Source organism: Fundulus heteroclitus, chromosome 6 (assembly GCF_011125445.2).
Source record: "Fundulus heteroclitus isolate FHET01 chromosome 6, MU-UCD_Fhet_4.1, whole genome shotgun sequence".
Lineage (NCBI taxonomy): Eukaryota > Metazoa > Chordata > Actinopteri > Cyprinodontiformes > Fundulidae > Fundulus > Fundulus heteroclitus.
The window spans coordinates 27,665,030-27,685,392 of NC_046366.1; the positions used below are offsets into that span (position 1 = coordinate 27,665,030).

General features: G+C 39.3%; 1 protein-coding gene across 13 annotated transcripts in view; it reads left to right on the plus strand.

Moving 5' to 3' along the window:
• The window catches only part of LOC105932254 (protein tyrosine phosphatase receptor type M), a 263,775-nt gene extending 251,438 nt beyond the window's left edge, over positions 1-12,337 (plus strand). For 12 of the 13 annotated variants that reach the window (XM_036138464.1, XM_012871320.3, XM_012871322.3 and 9 more), the window contains 5 exons: positions 2,068-2,199; positions 6,145-6,270; positions 7,658-7,821; positions 8,001-8,136; positions 11,447-12,337. In XM_036138464.1, the coding sequence (XP_035994357.1) occupies positions 2,068-2,199; positions 6,145-6,270; positions 7,658-7,821; positions 8,001-8,136; positions 11,447-11,500 (612 nt within the window). In that variant the 3' untranslated portion in view covers positions 11,501-12,337. The remainder of the gene's footprint in view (positions 1-2,067; positions 2,200-6,144; positions 6,271-7,657; positions 7,822-8,000; positions 8,137-11,446) is intronic. The other variant, XM_036138466.1, reaches the window with a different exon arrangement.
• The last annotated feature ends 8,026 nt before the right edge of the window (positions 12,338-20,363 follow it).

The following is a 20,363-nucleotide window of genomic DNA, read 5'->3' on the forward strand; positions in this document are numbered from 1 at the left end:
AAAAATGTTTCAGATCATCCAGATCATTTTAGTATGAGACCTGAGTAAATGCAAAAAGCAATTTCCAAATGAGGATTTCCTTTGGTAAGGGAACAAATCTATCCAAGCCAACATGGCCTTGTTAAAAAAAAAAAAGCAATGGCATCCCACTGTTGAACAAATTCCCTTTGATCAGCGAAATTATTTTGGTTCAATTTCAATAGCCACACTAAGCCCATAGTACTACCTGACCTGTTCCCTCTAGGATTATTAAAGTATTTCTGATTCTGATTCTGAATAAAAAAATCAATTCAAGAGAACCTGTCACGCAAGACGGAGTAGGTTTAAAGGTCTCAAAAAGCAACACACCGTGGGCCGAGCTAAAGAAATCGGATGAGAAACAAGGCTGTTAATGTCTATCATTCTGGACATTTTTATAAAACCATTTCTGAGGCTTTAGTATAAATAAACAAAATATAGAACAGTGGATAACCTTCCCAGGAGTGGCCAGCCAACCAGAATTACTCTAAGAACTTACAAAGGACACCTTGTACACCTGTGACCTTAGGAGGTTACAAAGGAACTATGAACAACTTATAAAGCACTGAAGTCCTCACTTACCTCAGTTAAGGTCACTATTCAACAATAACAAAGAAACCGGGCAAAAATGGCATCCAAAGTCAAAACCGCTCCCAAACACATGTTGATGATGAGTTCTGCAAAAACCTTTCTGATGACTGATGAGAGAAAAGTGGAACCTTTTGGAAAGTGTGCATCTTATTAGACCAGATCTAAAGCTAACAATGTTGCAAAAAAACAAAAAAAAAAACTCATCAAGCTGTATGCAAACAAGCAAACGTGGTGCGGGTAGTAAGATGGTCTGCGACTGCTTTGCCAGGTAAGGACCAGGACGACTAACAATAATAATTTTTTCTAGCATACAATCCAGACCCAGAATTTCCATCCATCGGTCTTAAACAATAAGGTCAAGCGCACTTATGTGATGCAGCAGGGCCTTCTGCCATAGAGCAACTGGCTAAAATAGATAAACACACTTCTTGAAGAATAACAGGCAAAACAACTCACTCTTTCAGGAACAGGAGCAGAGAGCCCCACTAATTGATAACATTTATTTATCGTTGGATTGCTCTATAAAGAGCTAATTGGTTAAAAAAAATTTGCATGTTTACTTAAAACACCTTCTAATTCCACGTAGTTTTTTAGCATTTTGCTAAAGTCCATTCAAAAAACTAAATGGGTTTAAGCAAATGGTATTGAACCTATTATTATAGTTTTATTATCCAAATATTATTTTAGCAGCGGTTGGAATAATTGCAGCTTTTCTGCTCTCTACCAAAGGAATAACATTGTTAGATCACGAGTCACCAGAATTGACAAAGACTCCTGAATAGGCGTCGAAACGCCCGGATAAATGAGAATTTGCACAGACATCGTGTTATACATTTTTGTTAAAACATTTTTACACGACTACAATGACACGGTGGTATTTTTACACAAGGTTAGTATACTATACGAGACTCTCATGCTAGCTCGTGACTAGCTATCACGCTTTGCCCTCTCCCTACTCCTCCCTACCCTGGTAGGGGTAGGGCTGAGTGGTACACTGCAAAAACGGATCTAAAAATAGGTAAAATGTTCTGAAAATTTGTGTTTTTGTCCTAGATTTGAGCAGGTAAATAAAATTATCTGCCAATGGAATGAGTATTTTGGCCCCCAAAATAAGATAATTAGACATCCTGCATTTGAAATAAGATGATGGAGATGAATTGTTCCTATTTTAATTGCAAAAATCTTATTCTATTGGCAGATCATCTTATTTACCTGCTCAAATCAAGGAAAAATACACAAATTTTAAGAATATTTTACTTATTTTTAGTTCCGTTTTTGCAGTGTGCTGAAATTCACACAAACTTGCCGCTAAAGACCAGAGACTATATTACAAGGACATCATACCAATATAATGTCAACAGAGGTGATATTTACATTATAAAACTTTGGAATATGTTCAAAATAGTCACCGTTATTATCTAAAATCGTGCCTTTCCTCCTCTGTTTCTGCTCGTCCAGAGTTACAAGCAGCCTTCTGCGTTCATAGTGACCCAACACCCGCTGCCAAACACAGTGAAGGACTTCTGGAGACTGGTGCTGGACTACCACTGCACATCAATCGTGATGCTCAACGACGTGGACCCAGCACAGGTAAGCCAGACCAGATACATGTAGTCAAAGCAAGGGCAGCACACAAGCAAAAGACTTTCAGAATCATCGCAAGACTGGCACATAAAGTGTTTTTTTTTTTATTATTATTTTATTTTCATCACCAGTGTGTTCGAACCCTGGGAAAACAGCGCTTGTATCTTTTTAGACACGGTATGGATGCAGTGTGTGTTTGAAATATGGGAGATGCAGCTGGGAGGATGCCATGAAAGCGGAAACAGGCCTGTGGAAGAGGCTCTCCAGATTTCTCAGCCCGAGGCTCTGTCATAACACCCGGGGATCAAAGCCTGAAGCCGGGCTGTTCCCCCCCCCAAACCCAAATCCCCTTTCCCTGGGTGACTGACTGACTGACTGGGTAGAAAAGGCCTTTCATTCAAAATTCTCACTGTAGCCGGCCCGTCAGGCAGCCAAGAAAGCAGCACAGGTGGGAATGGAAGATGGGCGTGTAGACGAAGGAGAGGCAGATGGAGGTTTTCTGTCTTCCCCATCAACATCTTTGTTTTTTTTGTTTTTTTTTGCATCTGTTAGATTTGTAAATTTATTTCTTTGACTGTCTCTTAGGGGAAGCTTGAAAATGGAGCTTAAGCTTCTGCACAGACTGCGTACGTGTTTGCACTTCTGTGCCGATAGAAGGAACTAATGGAGTGTACGGTTGTATATCTGTCTCAGAGACATATTTGGGCCCTGTTAATTGGCCTTCTTGGAGGCGGGTGTAGTTGCTCGCCGTGTGACTGTGTGACTCCGCAGGTAGGAGCCTCTCACAGCGCAGACCGCGTCCATCTGCGTGCGCGCTTCTGCCGCTCGGATTTAGAGCCACGAGGCCAGCAGTGCCGCTCCACAGGTGCACGTTCTCGACTGTTCTCCCCTCCCCTGCTGAGCAGAAATCGGCGAGACTTTGCTGTCCTTTTTGAAGCCGCCCCTTAGGGGTTTTTACGTCTGTTCGGTTTCCTCAGGCACACATCTGAGTAACCTTGCTTTTTGGCCTTATTTTAGCTTATTTCTTCTCATTTGTTGCCATTTTAGATAAATATATTGATACTTTGTTATAGAACTATACATATGTATATGTGAACTATAGGAAAAATATGTGGCTTCTATTCCAAAAAAGTAAAAAACAAAGCAACTGGACTTGTTTTCCGTAGTTGAAGACGTTTCGCTGCCTTAATGGCTTTAACGACCGCCCATTACTAAGGGGTGGACCTGTTTCGGTTGAATTTGCATGTTGTCTAAGCCATTGCAAGGCCTTTGTTGGGCAATGGTATAAAGCTTGGTACTCCACATTACTCCAGACTTTTTGAATTGAGAAAGCTTCCTGGAGAGGAAGTGAAACGTCTTCAACTACGGAAAACAAGTCCAGTTGCTTTGTTTTTTTACTTTTTTGGAATGACCATGACCTGGATGACTGAGAATCTTCACCAGCATATGTGACTTCTAAACATTTTGACATTTTATTTGATCTCTCGAGAGTATCTCAAGCCCACCCAACTCTCCTGAGTTACGTCTAAGCCTCGACGCAGAAAAACCTCGACTAGAAGTCCGCCGCATTGACAGGCCGGCAACATAATGCCAGCAAGAATTAAGACAACGCAGTTAAACGGATAGGAATGAACAAACAACCCATAATTTCACAACATTTATATTCTAAAGACAAACAAGTTCACACTTTGATGTGGGAAGGTGCTGCGTTAACAGATTTTATGTGAGAAGCCCTGTTCTGTCTAGGAAGCATGATCGTGTGTTAAAACACAAAGATGTAACCAGAGGACTATAAATGGACGACGATCCGAACTGATTACATACTTCAGCCCGTCTGATGTGTGTGGTTTCTGTTACTGTAGTTAACTCTAGTAAAAAGCCCCCAAATACATTATTATTTATTTATTTATTAAGCACATTAAAAGCAAGTGGAATCTATAGGACAAATATAACTTTAAGAGTAAAGATATTTGTTGCTGGTTATAGTTTATAACAAGAGTTGAGGCTGACTCTGGCTGTTGTAGGGCAGCCGCAGGAGCTCTTTGAGTCCCTGATTAATCCAGTCACCACGTCATCAGTGGAGGAGATACAGTCTTAGGACTCGACCAGGGTAAAGGTCAGGTCATTAACGTGGCAACGGGTCCCTAAAATGCTCCCCAGCTGCAGACAGCCAGGGGTGGACAAGATTCGAAGGCCCCAGACATCGTTGGGTTGCTGTGGTAAAAACGGCTCTTTGTTGTCGCCTGGGGGTCCTGGTTGGTCCTATTCTTTAAGAAAGTGGGCCTGGACGTGTGTTCTAACGATAGAGGGGTAACGCTTCTCGGTCTTCTTTTGGAAAGTTGGAAAAAAGGCTCTTACCAATTGGCGAACCTCAGATTGAGGAGAACTTGTCTCACTTTCGTCATCCAGGTCATGGTCATTCCAAAAAAAAGTAAAAAGCAAAGCAACTGGACTTGTTTTCCGTAGTTAAAGACGTTTCACCTCCTCTCCAGGAAGCTTTCTCAATTCAAAAGGTCTAGAGTAATGATGAGTACCAAGCTTTATACTACTGTCCAAACAAGGGCCTTGTAATGGCTTAGATAACATGCAAATACACCCCATTTGTATTTTCCTGGGGAGGAAGTGAAACGTCTTCAACTACAGAAAATAAGCAGAGTTGCTTTGTTTTTTACTTTTTTTTGGAATCTTTCCTGGTAGACTTTGAAAGGCAATTCAATTCCTTTATAAACAAATTCCTTTATGGAGGAGGCCCAGGGGAAGACCCAGGACACCCTGGAGGGACTAAGTTTCTCGGCTGGCCTGGGAACGCCTTGGATGGATGGATGAACAAATTAAAGGTTGGCCAGTATCAAAGTTGAGCTTGATTGCTGGTTTGACTCCAGCAGTGCTACCCCTGGTCACAGACCCTGATAGTGGGGTTTATGGACCGGATCTGGAGGCGTAGTTGTGGAGAGGAGGGCGGTAGCGTCTCGTCTTACCTTTTGGCTGGTAATGTGATTCTGTTGGCTTCTTCAATCCATAACCATCAGCGCCAACTGGATCGGTTTGGAGCCCGTGGTTCTCCTCTGGATGAGAGTGGTCTGCTCCCTCCTTGTTGGTGGTCAGCATCCGCCTTTAAGCGGTTGAGGACAAACATCTTGGTGTGTTAATCTCAAGGGATGGAGAGAAAGAGAGAGGGATGGATGGATGGATGGATGGATGGATGGATGGATGGATGGATGGATGGATGGATGGATGGATGGATGGATGGATGGATGGATGGATGGATGGATGGATGGATGGATGGATGGATGGATGGATGGATCATATCGGTATATTCTTTAAACCTTCTCTTTGTTTTATTGTCCAGATGACTTGCAATAGAGTTTTATGGATTCTTGAGTATATTTTAATTAGCATTTTCTTCTCAGTTGATCTGAAACGGTAATTTAAACTCCAACATTTCCGTGTTCAACAAATATTTAACTAAGGCTTCTTCGAAGAGGCAACTTGATCATTTAAACTGAACAAATGTCACCGCAGATGTTTTTAACTTAAATAGTGTTATCTTTTAAAAAAGGAAATGATTTAATCAAGGTTTTCTTTTCAATAAATGTTACCCTGAATGGACAAACTAAGAGTGTGTTGATTTGTTTAAAGCTGCCATTGAAGTACCTGAAAATACTTTATTTGTTGAATGATCCTCAGTAAAAAGAAAAACACTTTACTTTAACTGAATGCTTGGTCTTTTCTATAGTGGGTTTCGTTTAATTTTAACAGCAAACAGGCTTAAATCTTTTAGTTTTACCAAATGCAATGAGATCAAAATGTCTTCCACTGGATTGGACCTGAAACTAATGAATGATCCATGTTTGTTTGTCTTACGTTTGCTTTGTTTTGTGTGTGTGTGCGTGTTGATTCGTCTGCGTCTCTTTCTGTCTGAATGTGCGTCTCTGTGCCCGTTCTGTTTAGCTGTGTCCGCAGTACTGGCCCGAAAATGGAGTCCACCGCCACGGACCCATCCAGGTGGAGTTCGTCTCCGCCGACTTGGAGGAAGACATCATCAGCAGAATATTTCGGATCTACAACGCGGCTCGGGTACGCGGGCGTTTCACGTGTAGCCTTGATTGTCTTCCCTGCTGCGAACGCCGCAGCCATTTTCTGCTGCTGCCGCTCACCTCAACCGTCCCACACAAACGTGGATCTGTCCGTTCAAGCAGAACTCGTTTCTTTTTCTTTTCTTTTTTTCTTTAACCCCGCTCCTGCACCATTGATTGGACCGAGGACTGATTGCCAGAAATCTTTAGGACAGCTTGATAAATTTTCACCTGCACTTAAGAAAAAGCAAAATCAGAGTTAAGTTTTGAATCAGGTGGAAGTATTTTTTCTGGTGTGAAAAAAATATCAGCGTTTCCAGTCTTTGTTCCCTTCCTTTAAAAGATCTATCTATCTATCTGTCTATCTCTCTATCTCTCTCTATCTCTATCTATCTATCTGTCTATCTCTCTATCTCTCTCTCTCTCTCTAGCTATCTAGGACTACTCTATATCGAGCTATCTCTCTCGACTCTTATCAGCTCCGCTATCGATCATCTAGCTCATCTCTCTCCTCTCTATCTATCGATCTAGCCTCCTATCTCGCTCTCTCTCTCTATCTCTCTATCTATCTATCGCTCCTTCTATCTCTCTCTCTATCTCTCTATATCTACGCTATAGCAGCTAGCGCTCTCCAGTCCATATAATAGATATATATTATAATATATATATATAATATATATATATATATATATATATATATATATATATATATATATATATATATGCTGTTGGTTCCATCAAACGGAACCAACAGCATATATATATATATATATATATATATATATATATATATATATATATATATATATATATATATATATATATATATATATATATATATATATATATGCTGTTGGTTCCATCAAACGGAACCAACAGCATATATATATATATATATATATATGCTGTTGGTTCCATCAAACGGAACCAACAGCAGTCACAAAGCAATGGAACAGCGTTCTTTAAAGTTTGCGTAAGCTGATTTTTTTTAATCATTTAGCTTGGAGAGACGGCGGGGGTCCCAGACCGATGCTGGTGTCACCTGGGGTCACCTGTGTAAGCTCTTTATCCTGTCGATAGTCCTTCCTTTTATTAATACACTGTGACTGGCAGAGGCAGCGACATGTAAAGCACAAGACAGTCTAATCACATATGATCACTGACAGGAGTTATTGATCGATACGTTCAGACATCCGTCTCCAGCAGCAGCTCATCCATCACCCTCCGTCCTCCTGTCTGCAGGACTATCTCTTCTCCATCCCTCTCTTCCTGGCTTCGGCCAAGTTTAGCTCCACCTTACGTTTTCACAGCGTAATCGCGTCAAATCATTAACCCCAACCATGCCTCCTCCCTTGGGATGACTGTTTTTTTTTTTACTCGTCCTCCAGCCTCAGGACGGCTACAGGATGGTGCAGCAGTTCCAGTTCCTGGGATGGCCCATGTACAGAGACACGCCCATGTCCAAGCGCTCCTTCCTCAAGCTCATCCGACAAGTCGACAAGTGGCAGGAGGAGTACGACGGGGGCGAGGGACGCACGGTGGTCCACTGTTTGTAAGTTCTCCCGATCTTAAACTTCATTAACCTCGAGTTAGAGAGGCTGGCATTAGAGAGAAAACATCTCCACCTACTGTCTGAAAACCCTCGCTGCAACCTAATCTCTGCGCTCCCTGCTCTGCTCCAGATTTTCATTATAAAACAATCCTTGACTTTAGTCATGATGAATGTTGCAGGAACGGAGGCGGCCGCAGCGGGACCTTCTGTGCCATCAGCATTGTGTGTGAGATGCTTCAGCATCAGCACTCTGTGGATGTTTTTCACGCTGTCAAAACACTGAGGAACAACAAACCCAACATGGTGGACCTGCTGGTGAGCAACACTCAAGAAATTAATGATTTTGCCCCTCGTGATCCCTAGAGGCTGAACTGTGTGGATACTTAGAGGCTCAGTCTGACAAGCGTTGAACGATGAATGTTCTGTAGACCAAACTTTATGCTTACAGAAGAACACTTGTGCAACATTTGTCTCCAGCGGAAGCATAAAGGCTCTCCAATCACAACGGTTTTGGATGTAATACGCTGAAAAGTCCAGATGCGGAACAAACCGTGAACTTTTTCACGTTTGTTTTCAACAAACCACACTTTAAAGATGTTTATTGTTAAAACCTTTAAAAGCCATGTACCCATTTCCTTTCAAGATGGGGTTTCTTTTTGCAACACGATGATATGTAAAATAATCCTAGGAGTATAAATACATCTGCAAGGGGCTGTATTTCTTACAACCCAACTCAGAACACTGCAAAAATAGGAACAAAAAGTTAAATCTTTTTGAAATTAGTTTATTTGTCCTTTGTCCTATTTGTAAATAAGATTATCTGCTAATAGAATAAGATTTTATGACTTAAAATAAGAACAATTCATCTACATCATCTTATTTCAAGTGCAGTATATATAATTATCATATTTTAGGGGTCAAAATACTCCATTGGCAAATAATCTTATTTATCTGCTCAAATTAAGGACAAATACACTTATTTCAAGAAGATTTTACTTACTTTTTGTTGCCTTTTTGCAGTGAACCACTGTTTCTTGCTTCTCTCTTTAGAAAGGGGTGCCAGAATCCAGAATCCACATAGGGGGCAGTATAGTGCAAAGTTAAAACCTATATCAGCCAATCGGCATTCCCCAAAACAACCACATGGTCCCTCCGTATCGGAAGGTTGTGAAACAGCTCTTTCAACTTTGCACCTCAACGTATTGCAGCAGTTTGGCCTTGTAAAAACAAACAAGCGAAAAAAGGATCTGAACCGACGTAAAAATCAGCACCTCTCTGACAGCATTCGCAAAAATCTGTTTTACCAGCTACGTAAAAAAAACGCAAAAACAAAGTTTTCTCCAGTCTGAAATCCTTCGATTTTTAGTGATGTAAAATGAAATTTTCGTGTGCATGAGAGGCCAAAACGCATAAACATTTATTTGTTTTGCTAGATAGTTGGCTACATGTGGACAAGACCTAAAAGTTGCAGAATTGTAACTCTGGAGGAATGGACTTGCACACTTCTCTAGAGTTTATGATCCGATGGATAGATCATTGTTTTAAGACATGCAACTTGTATTTTTATATTTTTGTTTGCATTTTAAGATTTTTTTGTGGCTCGCTTTGGCCCAGGTTTATTAAAGAACCTTATCAAAGGTCCCAAAATATCAAAAACGCTTTGTCGTTTCTCTTTCTTAGCATCATACTTTATTTATATCTCTTCCTCCCTCTTTTAAACTAATTGGCATTGGGGCATCGTTCCAAAAGGGAATCTGCAGTGGTTCCGAATTAAATTTGAGTTCTTTCTACAAAGTCTTTGTGACATAAACTAAAGGTTTGAAAGGCTATTCTCAAACAATGTTTGCTTTTCCAAAACTCTTTCAATGTTCCTGCATGAAATCTTGTGTCACAGGTCTGGCTAAAAAAAAATGTAGTCTGCTTCAGGCTTTTGTATCTTAACCTTGAGAAAGATGATGTCGCTCTTGTACAAGTAATAATTAAAGATTCTGCAATTTATAATAAAAATCAAAATCTGTTAAGAGTTTTGAAGTGTTCCGCGCAGCTTTATAATGATGTCGGCTTCTGGTCAAGGATGCGCCAAAGAATCCGGAGTGAAGGAGCCACTCAGCCAGCATTCAATGAACCTTTTTCAGTATTTCTATGTGGGAGCAACGGAAGAACATAATGTCTTGCTGATGCTGGGTTGTTTCTTTTTGAATGTTTCTCTTGTCCACGTTGACGTTTGCCAGAAATGTTATGATTCTCTAAAATTTATATATTTTCATTAATATTTTTATTGATATATTCATAGTCATTTCAATCCTTTTCAACTCAGAATAACAAGAGTCAAGCACCGTAAAAAAAAAAAAAAAAGTTTTTTCCAATGTTGAATGATTATAGAACATACAACTTTGATATATAAAAAGACAAAAGAAATGGATAGACAGGATTTTGTGGATTGTCTATAATCTACACTGAGTCGAAAGTAAACATAGAGGCTCTACAATACTGTCCCTTAGCAAGCTGACGCTCAACCGCACACTTTTTGTAGCCATCAGCAATCTCCTGGCGTACTTCTCCACGCACATTTGACTACTTGTCCTTTGAAAAATCGTAGAGTTTGTTTAAATTGTCTGATTTGCTGGCACAGACTCCACTTTCGAGCGCAAGCTGCAGATTTTAAACAAGAGTTGAGGTTGGAGATTTGGACCCATACCATTGGAAACAACATGTTGCCATCATCATGCTCAATCTTTATCTCATCTCTTTATATAAGTTTTCTCCAGACTCACTGAACATCTCAGTAGAGCTGAGGCCGCTCTAAAGTCAGATGTACTCACTGTAGACAGAGACACTGGTGTTCCACCAGCCTCCAGTTTCTGATGGGTTTGGGGCCTGCCAGTTTATGGGCCTTTACTCATTTTAACCGGTCCGATTTTAATCTAAAGGCAAAAATGTGTGTTTTAGTTTGAAATTTGGGCGCAACCGGGTGTTCCAACTGAACCATTGATCCTTAACAATCGTTAAAACTTGTTCTGCAGCGGCTAAAGCTGGTGGCGCTAACATCAGCCGTCTTCAAGTGCTTACTTGGTGCCAGAAAACAATCAAATTTAAAGGTGCATTGCTATTTCTAAGAATAATAGTGGCAAGGCAAGGCAAATTTATTTATATAGCACAATTCAGTACAGAGACAATGCAAAGTGCTTTACATGGTTAAAATATAGGAATAAAAGCAAGTAGGGATAGAATGTAGAAACAAAAAAGAACATTAAAAACAGTAAAACAGTTTAACTAGAACTTTCAAAGGCAATTTCAAACAAATGTGTTTTTAATCTCGATTTAGTGGACAATTATCCATCAAGAATGGAGCCAGACATTTATTTCTGTAAAAGTGTCAAGGTGCAACTTGTAGATGGACATTTAACCAAATATTTCTTGGAGATTTATGCCTCTGTTTTCGCCTGTAGACAAAGATATGCAACTCTTGTTTGTCATCATTGCTCCGTACAAAATGACCGGGTTAAATAAATCATCAAAAGCCAGAAGATGTCATACAAGCCAATGATGAGTGCATGTTTTATCCAAACACGTTGATTTTACAGCTCACATTATCTCCTGTTTTTGTGTGTTCTTTGCCCTGCAGGATCAGTACAAGTTCTGCTACGAAGTGGCGCTGGAGTACTTGAACTCTGGTTAAAAGTGGAGCTCCTGCCGTCTCTCTATAAAAATGTGGGACAGTGCAGACGGACTGCAGCTCACGTGTGTGCATTAAGTAAAGCGCGTGTGTGTGTAACCGAGCCGACCGGAGCCAACAGGTGCGCACCTGACCTTACCTGCGGCTCCCTTTTGACCAGCTCTCCTTCCTTTTTATCGCCCAGACGGGGGAAGAGTTGTACAGAGTTAACTAAAGCAGCAGGAGGAGTCAACGGGAGCACAATGTGCTGTTTTCTTTTCCTCTCTGGATCCCTCTCTCTCTCTCTTTTTTTCTCTTTCTCAGCTGCCTGTAGTCGCGTGGTTGTTGCCTTGAGCCTCGTTGGACGGCGAGCATTAGACACTGTTCTGTTTTCCGCGGGAATGCGCTGTACATATTGTAACGTGTCCATTTTAACGCTCCTTTCCTCTCATTTCCGTTTCTGCTCAGCTCGCTTTTGAAAGTTATTTAAATGCAGGATCTCAAAGCTTAACTGTCCCTTATTGTCCTGTAAAGCTATGACGGCTATGGCTACATCTGCTTACCTTTTTTTCCTGTACGGGGATCCAAAGCTTTATTTGCACTTGCATCGAGTTCTCGCTGTGCATATTGTAAATATTTCTGTAGATTATTTATTCACGGTATGTACTTTTTTTGTGACTCGCAGTAAGTGACAATCATATGTTCAATAGGTTTGGGTTTTTTTGATTGTACTGTATGCTTTTTCTTTCATTTTTTTTTCTTTAATTTTTCTTTTTTAATCACGATGTATGACAGAGAAAGTCCACTGTAAAGAAAAAGATCTATAAATGTGTACCTACAATATAAACATTGGATTATCTACCCGGGTTCGCTTGTCTTTGCTTGAGCTGGGAAAGACTATGTTTTGGCGCCATCTGCTGGAGCACTGAGGAAAAGCAGCAGGCGCTACAACGTTAGCTGCCAAGGTTTAATTTGATTTAAAAAAAAAATGGTAAATTGACCCAATATATATATAAGGCTTTTCTAGCCATGCTGACCACTCAAACCACTTTAACATTATAGCCACATTCACCCAATCTCACTCAGTAAGGCGCCACGGTCATACACAGAGATGGAGATGGATAGACAACTTGGTGTTAAAGTGCCTTGCCCAGGGGTACATCGTCATATGACAGTGGGGAGCTAGTACATAGCAGTGTTTATACACATTTATGACCTTATCAATTTGAAATATTTATATTTATATGGAGATTTTTTTTCTATGTAGTCGATTTGGAATCCAGCAATACAATAATACATTGTCAGCTCTTAAAAGCTGTGATGGGAAACGGGTTTTAATCATTTAGTTCAAAGACAATAATCACATTTACAACACTAACAGGAAGTCAGAAACTACACATTTGCCCCAAGCAAGAATGTTAGAGCAAATACGTTTTAAAGGAAAATAATTTGAATAATAAACTGAGGGTATGTAAATCTCCATTGGGCTTCAGTCTGTCTTGAATTGATATCATAAATAAGTGTCAATCTGGTCCAAGCTGTTTTAATGTTCTATGATCTGCAGAACTCACCTACTGGTTCCCCTGGTTCACCCAAAACCCAACCTTTACATTCAGGTAATTGATTGTTATCCTGAACCTGGTGGTAAAGGAAATACTTCATAAAAAAAACTAAATTAAGAATTCTAAAGTACATTTTAAATAAATAAATACAGAAAAAACTACACCTAGGTGAAATATTGTCTCTTCCTATTTAAGTCTTCTGCCCTGAAGAAGGAAGCTGTTCTCCGCCTGAAACTGTCCCACCTCCTTCCAGGCACCAGCAGGGAAAACGGTCCGTTATGTCGGTGATTGATATCGTTAACTATATTTGTGCCCGATGTCATTTATGGTTTTCTCTGCTCACTTCGCCACCCTCGGTTGGGTCTTCCCAGTCTGGAACAGTCCAGCTGCTGCACCAGATGGGGATCCAGTTGTCCGTTCCTCTCTATTCAATCTCTCTGCCGTTTAAAGTCTTAGGTCTACTCTGAGGCTCTCTTTTCTTCAGCTTCCACAGGTTTTCCATCGTGTTGGATCCGATGTGCTACGGGAAAAATTGATTTTTCCATCCAGTGAACAGTTTCTGTGGGAATTTGGCCATGTGTTTTAGATTATGCTGTTGAAAAGCTCAAGAACAACCTTTTTTCAGTTTTCTGGCAAAGGCCACAAGATTTTTTTACCTAAAGTTAGTTTTTTTTTAAAGACCTCATGATGCCTTGCAACAGGGTTTCAAGAGTTGGAAGAAAAACAGGCCCACAGGATCCCACATGCTCCACCATAGCCGACAGTGGGCACGGAATATTTATTTTTCATATACGAATCCTCTGTTTTACACCTGAAACTCTGGAATAGCTAATTATTGTTTAATTTATTGCCAAAAAAATACATTTTAGTCTCATCCAACTCTATTTCTGTAGCCCCACTACAGTTTAGCAAACAGCCGGTTTGTATGTGGACATGATCTAATGATTATGGAGACCTGATAAAATACCAACAGAGATATGAAATCATCACAGCTTATTATTTTTCTCTTTTATGGTGAGCAAACAATAAAAAGACTGCAGATGCTACATGTTTGCGTAGTGTCTCCTATTTTTGAGCCCTGGTTTTCTTACCCGGATTAGGGCTCAGCAGCTGAAGGTGATGAGTTGCAGCTCACGTGTTGCTTTCCATTTGCCTCTGAAATCAAAAATAGAAGCTAGGAATGGGGTAAACCAGAGAAGCTTTACACTCTTTAGGTCTTGGGGATGAGATGCTACGATATGAAAGGCAGCAAGCTCACAGAAGTTGGGATTCCATAATAATAAAAAGTGAGGATTCCAATATGACGATGGACAGGAAAGCTGTTGCTTTATTCCTAGTAGCTCTTATAAAGGTCCTTCAAAGATGTACTTTACACATACAAACACAACTTTTTAATTTGTTCGGTTAAGAGTTGCAACCACTACATGTAACAATGATTTTAAAAGTACTGGTACCACTGTAAGGGACATTATTCTGAATTTGCTCTCACACACTCCTGAAACATCACAAAATTTTACACTACTGAAATACTCTCAGACACACTACTGATATCTTTTCAATTTATGTTTTTTGAGATGGTGTTTCATTAGAAACGAAAGTTGTCTCAGTAAAAAACAGAATTTATAAGGGAAACTGGAAGAAAATGGAGTTTAAAAGAATATTAGGAACAGACACAGAATCGGGATTAATAATAAACCCATGTTTTAATTTTTACATAACACTAAATAAAAAATAGAACATAGTAGTAGGAACATATAAAGCTACACACTCTTGTACAGTAGGTGGCGGTATGAACATTAAAGTTGTTATATCATTATATAATATTAGGAACAGGTGACAATAGTAAGACAATCAGGATTATTAATAGAGCGTTGTTTTTATTTTTACATAATAAATAAAACATACGTTTAAAAAAAGAATATAAGTGGAACATATAGAGCTACGCTTTCTCTTAGTTGGTGGTGGTACGCACCTTTATTATTATTAATAAAAGTTTATTAATCTAAGCCGGACTACTCATGATGTTGCAGATCGGTTTCTTCCTCAGAGTAATTAACATATTTTCTTGAATGTAAGTCTCAGATACAAAAAATAAATCATTACTCAAGTTGTTACATAACTTGTGCGCTCTCTCAAACATTAAATCTGAAGTAATTCATCAATGAATCATTTAGGCATCAAAGTAAATAAGACTCAAGCTGTTTCACCAGCTTATGCAGGAGTAACTTGGGTAAACTTTGGTTTTGCTAATAATCTGTAGTAAATGAAAAAAGTTTTAGACCCCTCACAGAGTCCCTCTGTTTTAGATTTTTTTCTTACTCTTGTGTTTCAGGTCATTTAAGAAATGTTTATTTCAGATCGTGTCAAGGTAAGAACATAAATACCAGAAGCAGCTATTAAACAACGGTGGCAACAATAGCGTCATCAATATCCAGTGTTTCTAATAACTGTCATTCAGTCTTTCATGTCGCTGTGGATGAGTTAAGGCCCACTCTTCTTTTCAGACTGGTTTTAATCCAGCCACACTGGAGTGTGTATAAAGGCATACAAACAAACCGTTTAAAGCCATAGCACAGCCTCTTAATTGATACAATCATGGACTTTGACTAGGCAACTCCAAAACCTTTTAGTTTATTTGCTTGTTTTTCGGAGCCATTCGTTTTAAAGGCACAAAGGTATGGTAGGAGATTCTCCTTCAGGACCATCACACTACCACCACCATGTTTGAGTGTCAGTATGGCGCTCTAATCTTGAAATGCTCTTTATTTTGTGCCAGATGTAATAGAGCTAAGTGGAGAGGAAAACTCCCCTTTAACAGGAAGAAACCTCGAGCAGAACCAGACTCAGTGTGAACGGTCATCTGCCTCGACCGACTGGGGGTTAGAGAAGACAGAGCAGAGACAAGAGAAGCACAGAAACACACATTATTCCCGGAATCTTTTCAATGTTAGAGAGGGTAATGGCAGATGATCTGCCCCCCTGGATGGTGTCACAACTAACATAACATAAAGTTAAAAGTTTAAATAACAACAAACAATGCAAATTGGAGAACAGTAGGAGAGTGAGAGAAATAGATCTTGATGTCCTCCAGCAGCCTAAGCCTATAGCAGCATAACTACAGAGATAGCTCAGGGTAACATGAGCCTCTTTAAGTATAAGCTTTGTGAAAAAAGGAAAGTTTTAACATTAGTCTTAAAAGTAGACAGACTTTACCTCACAGACCAAAACTGGGAGTTGGTTTCAAAGGAGAGGTTACTAAAAACTCTGCTTCCCATTTTACTAGGGACTCTAGGAACCACTAGGCTTGCTCAGTATGAGGGATTGCTGCAAAGCCATGGACAATGCTGAGGACTCTCCCTGTAGCTCTACACTTCTCCAAGAGTGAATGCTGCTTGTCGGGACTTTGATGCAATCAACTGGGTTCCCATATATAGGACATTTTGACCAATCTGTATAATCTGATTGAATTTGACTTTGTAAAGTGCCTTGAGATGGCATGTTTCATGATTTGGCACTATATAAATAAAATTGAATTGAATTGAAATTGAACCAGCTGACCTGCAGTCTGAGGGTGAAGTGCTCTGTTTGGAACATACGGAGTAATCAGAGCTCTAATATAAGATGGAGCATGATTATTAAGAGCTTTCTACGTGAGAAAGGGCATTTTAAATGATATTCTTGATTTAACAGAAAGCCAATAACGGGGAAGCTGAAATTTAAAGATTATGATCCCTCTTGTTGATTTTCATCAGAACTCTTGCTGCAGCATTTTGGATCATCTGAAGGCTTCAAATTGCATTTTGTGGACTTCCACAAAAGAATTACAATAGTCCAGCCTTAAAGTACCAAAATGCATGGACTAGTTTTTCAGCATCAATCCTGGACAGAATATTTCTATTTTTGGCAATATTCCAGGTGAAAAAAGGAAACTCTGGAAACCTGTTTAATATGGGATTTAAATGACATGCCTTGGTCGAAAACAACACTAAGATTTTTAACTTTATTACCAGAGGCCAATTTAATGCCATCCATATTAAATGATTTATTAAGAAGTTTATTTTTAAGGACTCCAAACCAAAGGTGACAACTTCTGTCTTGTCAGAATTTAAAAGCAGAACATTTAAGGTCATCCAGGTTTTGATGTCATCAAGACATGACTGCAGTATTAAGTAATTGATTGGATTTGTCAGGATTTATGGATAAATATAGCGGAGTGTCAACAGGATAACAGTGGAAATTAATCCAATGTTGTTTGATGATTTTACCAATCAGAAGCATATATATTGCATATATATTGGCCAACGAGAATTGGCCCAAGGACTGAACCCTGTGGTACTCAACAGATGACCCTAGAGTTTGAGGAAGATTTATTATTAACATGAACAAACTGGAATCTGTCCGACAGATAAGATTTAAACCAGCCTAATGCTTTTCCCTTAATCCCTACAGTATGTTCAAGTCTTTCTAAGGGAAATATTGTGATCAACTGTATCGAACGCAGCACTGAGGTCTAACAGGACAAGTCTATTGTCTGAGAATATCATTAGTGACCTTCACCAGAGCTGTTTCAGTGCTATGATGAGCTCTGAAGCCTGACTGAAACGCTTTAGATAGGTTATTACTTTGTAAGTGTTCACACAGTTGATTAGAAACTACTTTCTCAAGAATTTTAGATTGGAAAAGATTAGATATAGGTCTGTAATTTATTAAGTCATCTTGATAAAGAGAGGGTTTCTTCGGTAAAGGTTGTGGATGTACCACAACCTTTACTATTACTTTTCCATTCACTAAGGATAGATTAATCATGTCTAAAATAGGGGCATTAATCAAAGGGAATACTTCCTTAAATAACTTGGTTGGGTTTGGGTCTAACAAACAAGTTGAAGCTTTAGATGAAGTTAAAATTTTAGATAGCTCACAAAGCTCAACTGCGTCTAAACAGTTCAAACACTGATCTGGCTCTAAAGATACCGCCAACACTGTCTCACTGAGGACAAGTAAGTGCATACATTACATCTATGGATAGACTTGGCTGGAAGGTTAATCTTTTCACCAAGACCTACCGTTTCAGATTATTTAGAATAATTTAAAACTTTGATGACTTCAAGATGAGCTTTGTTCTCATTTTGAGGGAAGCTGCTGCTCTTTTCATACAGAACCTGAGTTCCACTCTGAAATACCTCCTAATTGGTGACACTTAATACAGATTTGTCCAAATTATGGGTAAGTCATCAAGGTTTGCTCATTGTTGAAATGGTAGGTTATAATAGCCTCACAAGGATACCAATGCAAGAAGTTGGCACCAAAGCTGAACCAATAGACTTAGGGGTTGGTGTAATTTTATTGTTTTAGATAAAGAAACCTGCACCAAACATAACTTCATGTGGCCATATTGTAGCAAATGATGTGAAGAAATCTTTCAAACTAAATAAAACAGGATTGAAATATATAATAATGAAGAAACCCTGATGTACTGCGTGACTTACAGCTGCTGTTCCTAAAATGCCATAATTTAAATAACATACCTTACATAACCTATTTGATTGACGCCTCTGAATAATTACTGAATAATTAATCATCAATCAGAAAGTACTGCCAGGCTTTTAGAAATCATGACTCATCAGCACTAGCTCACTACACCGCACAGATAAAAATAGTAAAGGGTCGTTTCAGATGATTCTTTGCAACACAGATATCAATGCATGAAGTCTTGTGTGTAATGTTTAAAGTCCTCCTCCCTTCTGCAGTGATGCTACACCTTTGTGCAGCTCTGAAGAAGCAGAGCTACCAGAGGGCAGAGAACTGTGATTTTTAAATTTTGTTCCAGCAGCCCTTTTTCTGACTCTGCTTCTCTGAATTAGGAATCCTATAATTGAGCATAAATTATGCAAACGTCATTCATCTCTTGATAATTCTTCTGTAATGAGCCCCATTTAAACAGCCTTGGATGTGGAGAGCTTAATAAGCAGGGCGGCATTATAAAAAATAAAAAAAAATAGCATGGTTTCTATTTTCTTCCTTCGTCTGAATTTGCTGATTTGAAAGAAGACAGGAAGCGACTTTGAAAAAAACTTTGTTGGCCGTACGTTAAAATATCCTCTCTGTGCCTTTAAGAGCATTGAAAAGGAAGGAGTACTTGTATGGCACATCTTCATGGAAGCTCAGGGTCTCATCTTATCCCTTCACAGAATGTTCCAGCTGTCAGGGGCCACAGGCGCCGTGGCACCAGAGATGGTTTCATGTTTCATTTCTGGAGATTTATTTATGTGCACGCTCTGACTCTCGGGGTGTGGGTGAGAGGAGGAGGATTTTTTTTGCTTCTCCACAGCAGATGTTCTCAGAAGGGCTTGCAACAACAAAGGGACGGTTGCATCACACTGTAATTGATTTACAGTACAAGTTTCTGGAAGGCATAGAAATACGATGACTGGTCTTATGTTGCAGCTCGCATTTTGTCTTGAGCCCTAAACAAAAAAGCCCAACACTGCCCCTCTACTGCTAAAGAAAATAGTTTCCACAAAATGAGAAATTGTTACATATTCTTTGCTTAAAACGATCGTGTGCTCTGGTAGTCACATATTAGGTCATAATCTTTGGGACCTTGGTTTTGTGTTCAGCTTTATCTTGGTATGAATCACTTTTTGCTTTCCTTAGTTCATTCCTCAGCCTTAAGATTCCTTGTGTTTTTGTCCAGTACTTTACTCTCTTTTTTTTTATTTCTGTGTCTTCGCTTCTCTGGTTCCCTCAGTACTCTCAAACATTATGTTATTTTTTCTCAGTTTTACCTCAGTTACACGTTCCACTCGACGTACATTTGGCCAATTAGACCCATATAGGTGTACAATGACACTAATTATAAATTCTGCATAATTCAATGTTAACAAAAAGGTGGTGCCTATCACCAGTGGTCATTAAATACAAAACAGTCAAATTATAATCCACTTCAACCGAGTCAAGACCAGCCTTTCCACTCCCTTTTTTACATCAACAATCAAGAATGTTTTATCGTCACCACGTATGGTGAAAATACTTTTTGAGACAGCTCAGGATGCACACAAACAATATATACAAGTAGACACAGCATGCATAGACATTTTTCTTTCCAAATACATTAAGATGAACCACACTTGTTGAGAAGCCCAAGCATGCAAAATAGTCTTTCGTGTCCAAAAGTCAGTCCTTTTTAAACAATGTAATTTACTATGTTGCATGAATTAATAACTCAAAGCTTATTTCATGATACATTCATCCCTGCATAGATATTGTGCAATACATATACATAGATCTGCAACTAGTAAAATAAAAAGCCCTTGAGAGACAGCTTA